The 3,324-nt window shown below is 44.5% G+C and overlaps 1 protein-coding gene across 1 annotated transcript; it reads left to right on the top strand.

Annotated features, from left to right (window-relative positions):
• The first annotated feature begins 893 nt into the window (after positions 1 to 893).
• On the top strand, positions 894 to 2,392 carry LOC131658922 (uncharacterized). Its single transcript, XM_058928170.1, has 5 exons — positions 894 to 1,226; positions 1,305 to 1,510; positions 1,613 to 1,938; positions 2,242 to 2,307; positions 2,373 to 2,392. Exons 1-5 carry the CDS (start codon positions 894 to 896, stop codon positions 2,390 to 2,392), a joined length of 951 nt encoding a protein of 316 aa, XP_058784153.1.
• Positions 2,393 to 3,324: the final 932 nt, after the last annotated feature.

Below are 3,324 nucleotides of genomic sequence, written 5' to 3'. Positions count from 1 at the left end.
CGGCGTGTTACACTTGCTGTTAACACCACGTGCGTACAGATGGTTAATGGGACGGTGTCGCCTCTTAGGCAAGGTCACCTCGCAGCCTCGTAGGCTTGTGCGAACCCGTTTAACCATTCTTGCAGGGTGCTTGTGTAAGTCTCTCGACATATAGGCGTGGGTGAACCCACCGAGGGTGTGTTAGTAACTTAGTCTAGTGGTATTAACGTACTTCTGGATTCCCCGTCATGGATGCGGGTATTGCATACTTGGTTGCTATACAATGCGTATTTGCTTGAGACAAGTCCAATGGTGGACGAGTCGCTTGTTTACCCCGTGCTTGTACCGGAAGTGAGAGTAACCCCGAATCCATGGTGGATTCGTGTATTTTTGTATGTTCCCTTTAGACCCAAGTGGACTAATAGGATAGGTGGACTCACTGAGATTTAGTAATCTCATCCCACTCCAATTATTATTTTTCAGGTGGTTCGAGGCAAGATCGCGGTAAGGGAAAGATGGATATTAGATCTCTTGGCGGCGCTTGGATATTTCTTTTAATTTCTCATCGTGCTTATTACTTTGTGTATTTTGGACATGTACTAATATGATGTACTTGTATTATGGCCATGATACATTCGGCTTTTTGTACTCGTGTACTTCTACTTTCCGCTGCAAAACATTATGTATTTTGTTGTCTTATGAACCATTTATAATACTTTATGCATATTATTCTAGACAAATATGTGTGGGGTGTTACAGTTGGTATCAGAGCAGGTCGATCCTCGACTTTGCTAAGACACATCATAATGCAGTACAATTCTGCCTCATATGTGTATAATCAGTATGATTCCTTATGTCTTATTTATGACATTGAGTCTGATCAGCTTGATTCCATGCGTAGGACAGACAGGGAGATGGCTGAGCAACGCAGAGGTCCTGGAAGGCCCAGAACGAGGAATGTGGAGCCCGAGCAACCAGCCGGAGGTGCAGGCGTGCCTTGGCAACAGATGATGCAGCAGATGATGCAGCAGAATCAGATGATGGCTCAAATGATGCAAGGCATGCAAGGACAACAACCTCCTACTCAAGCTCCCGTACCTCAAGCTGCAGCTGGACCAGATTTTCGTGCCTTCTTCAGGATGGATCCCCCGGAGTTCGTTGGTGGACTTGACTCACTCTTGGCTCATGATTGGTTAGCTGGTATGGAGAGGGTGTTTCAAGCTATTCAGTGTACTGAAGAAGAGAAGGTGATCTTTACTACTCAGAAGATGAAGGGACCAGCTCTTAGGTGGTGGAACACTGCATCCACTTATTTCACCACACAGGAGATTCCTAAGGATTGGCAACACTTCAAGGTGGCATTCTTGGAGAAGTATTTTCCTAATAGTGTGAGAACTCAGAAGGAGCGAGAATTTCAGAACTTCAAACAAGGTGACATGTCTGTTTCAGAATATGCAGAGAAGTTCGAGGACTTGGCAGACTACTCCAGACAAGCTGTTTATGCTCCAGATGAATTATGGAAGATTGATCAGTTCATGATGGGTTTGAGGGCCGACATTGCTCATAGTGTTTCCCAAAGAGAGTTCACCACTTATGCTGAATGTTTGAGGCAATGCTACGTTGCCGAAAACAGCTTGAAGAGGGTTCAAGAAGAGAGGAACCAGAACAGGACTAACTTTAAGGAGCAAGGGAGGTCTGCTCAAAACTTGAGGCCCCGTAATCCTCCACCAAAGATGAAGCAAAGCCACGGTGACCGTTTTCCCCGACCACCCTTTTGTGATAAGTGTAGGAAGAAGCACACTGGAAATTGTGAAGCTTATCCGGGTAGATGTTTTGAGTGTGGCGAGCAAGGTCACATGATGAGGAATTGTCCGAAGAAGAGAGCTCCAGAGAAGACTGCAGGTCGAGTTTACACTTTGGATTCGAGAAAGGCCAAGGGAAACAACAATCTCATTGCGGGTACGTGTTATGTTAACAATCAACCTTTATGTGTTTTAGTTGATTGTGGAGCCACTCATTCCTTTGTCTCTACTGAGTGTGTTTACCGACTTGGTTTGGAAGCTACTCCATTACCCAATCCTATGATTATTTCTTCGGCAACGGATGATACCATGGAAGCTCGACTAATTTGTAAAGATTGTTCAGTCTCTTTTAACGGTCGTGACTTCCCGATTGATCTAATTTGCTTACCCCTCAAAAAGCTTGATGTTATTCTAGGGATGGATTGGTTGTCTCTTAACTCGGTATACATTGGTTGCAAAGAGAAGGCCATATTCATTCCTGCTGAAGAGACTTCTTCTGACGATGCAATTGCCAAGTTGATAGAAGGTACAATCAGCTCGGTTAATTATCTCTTTTCTCAAGAAAGATCCTTTCTTTTAGTTCTTTCCAAGGAGCCTTCTGTGAGGATTGAATTGTCGGAAATTCCGGTGGTGTGCGAATTTCCTGATGTATTTCCTGAGGATATCACCTCTCTTCCTCCGGAAAGAGAAGCGGAATTCTCGATCGATCTTGTTCCTGGGACAGCCCCAGTTTCCATCACTCCTTATAGGATGTCTCCTATTGAACTCAGAGAATTGAAACGTCAATTGGAAGAGCTTCTTGCTAAGCATTTCATTCAACCCAGTGTCTCTCCATGGGGAGCCCCTGTTCTTTTAGTGAAGAAGAAAGACGGAAGTATGCGTCTGTGCATCGATTATCGTCAGCTGAACAAAGTCACCATAAAGAACAAATATCCTTTACCACGGATTGATGACCTCCTAGATCAGTTGAAAGGAGCCAGTGTGTTCTCGAAGATTGATCTTAGGTCAGGGTACCATCAAATCCGAGTGAAGAGCTCTGATGTGCCTAAGACTGCTTTCAGGACTCGATATGGTCACTACGAGTTTTTGGTTATGCCTTTTGGTGTGACTAATGCTCCGGCAGTTTTCATGGATTACATGAATCGAATCTTTCAGCCATATCTGGACCAGTTTGTGGTGATTTTCATTGATGATATTCTTGTGTATTCTCACACTCCTGAAGACCATGAAGAACACTTGCGGATTGTGTTATCTACTCTTCGAGAGAAACAGTTGTATGCCAAATTCAGTAAGTGCGAGTTTTGGCTATCCGAAGTAAGTTTTCTTGGTCACGTCATCTCAGGAGGAGGCGTAGCAGTGGATCCTTCTAAAGTAGAAGCAGTAGTGAACTGGGAGAGGCCAAAGAGTGTGACTGAAGTCAGAAGCTTCCTAGGCTTGGCAGGTTATTACCGGAGATTTATCATGGGGTTTGCTAAGTTAGCCTTACCATTGACAAAGCTTACGCGTAAGGAGGTTGCTTTTGAATGGGACTCCGAGTGTGAGC

The sequence above is a fragment of the Vicia villosa genome, linkage group LG3, assembly GCF_029867415.1.
Source record: "Vicia villosa cultivar HV-30 ecotype Madison, WI linkage group LG3, Vvil1.0, whole genome shotgun sequence".
NCBI lineage: Eukaryota > Viridiplantae > Streptophyta > Magnoliopsida > Fabales > Fabaceae > Vicia > Vicia villosa.
This window is presented reverse-complemented; position numbering and strand designations above follow the sequence as displayed.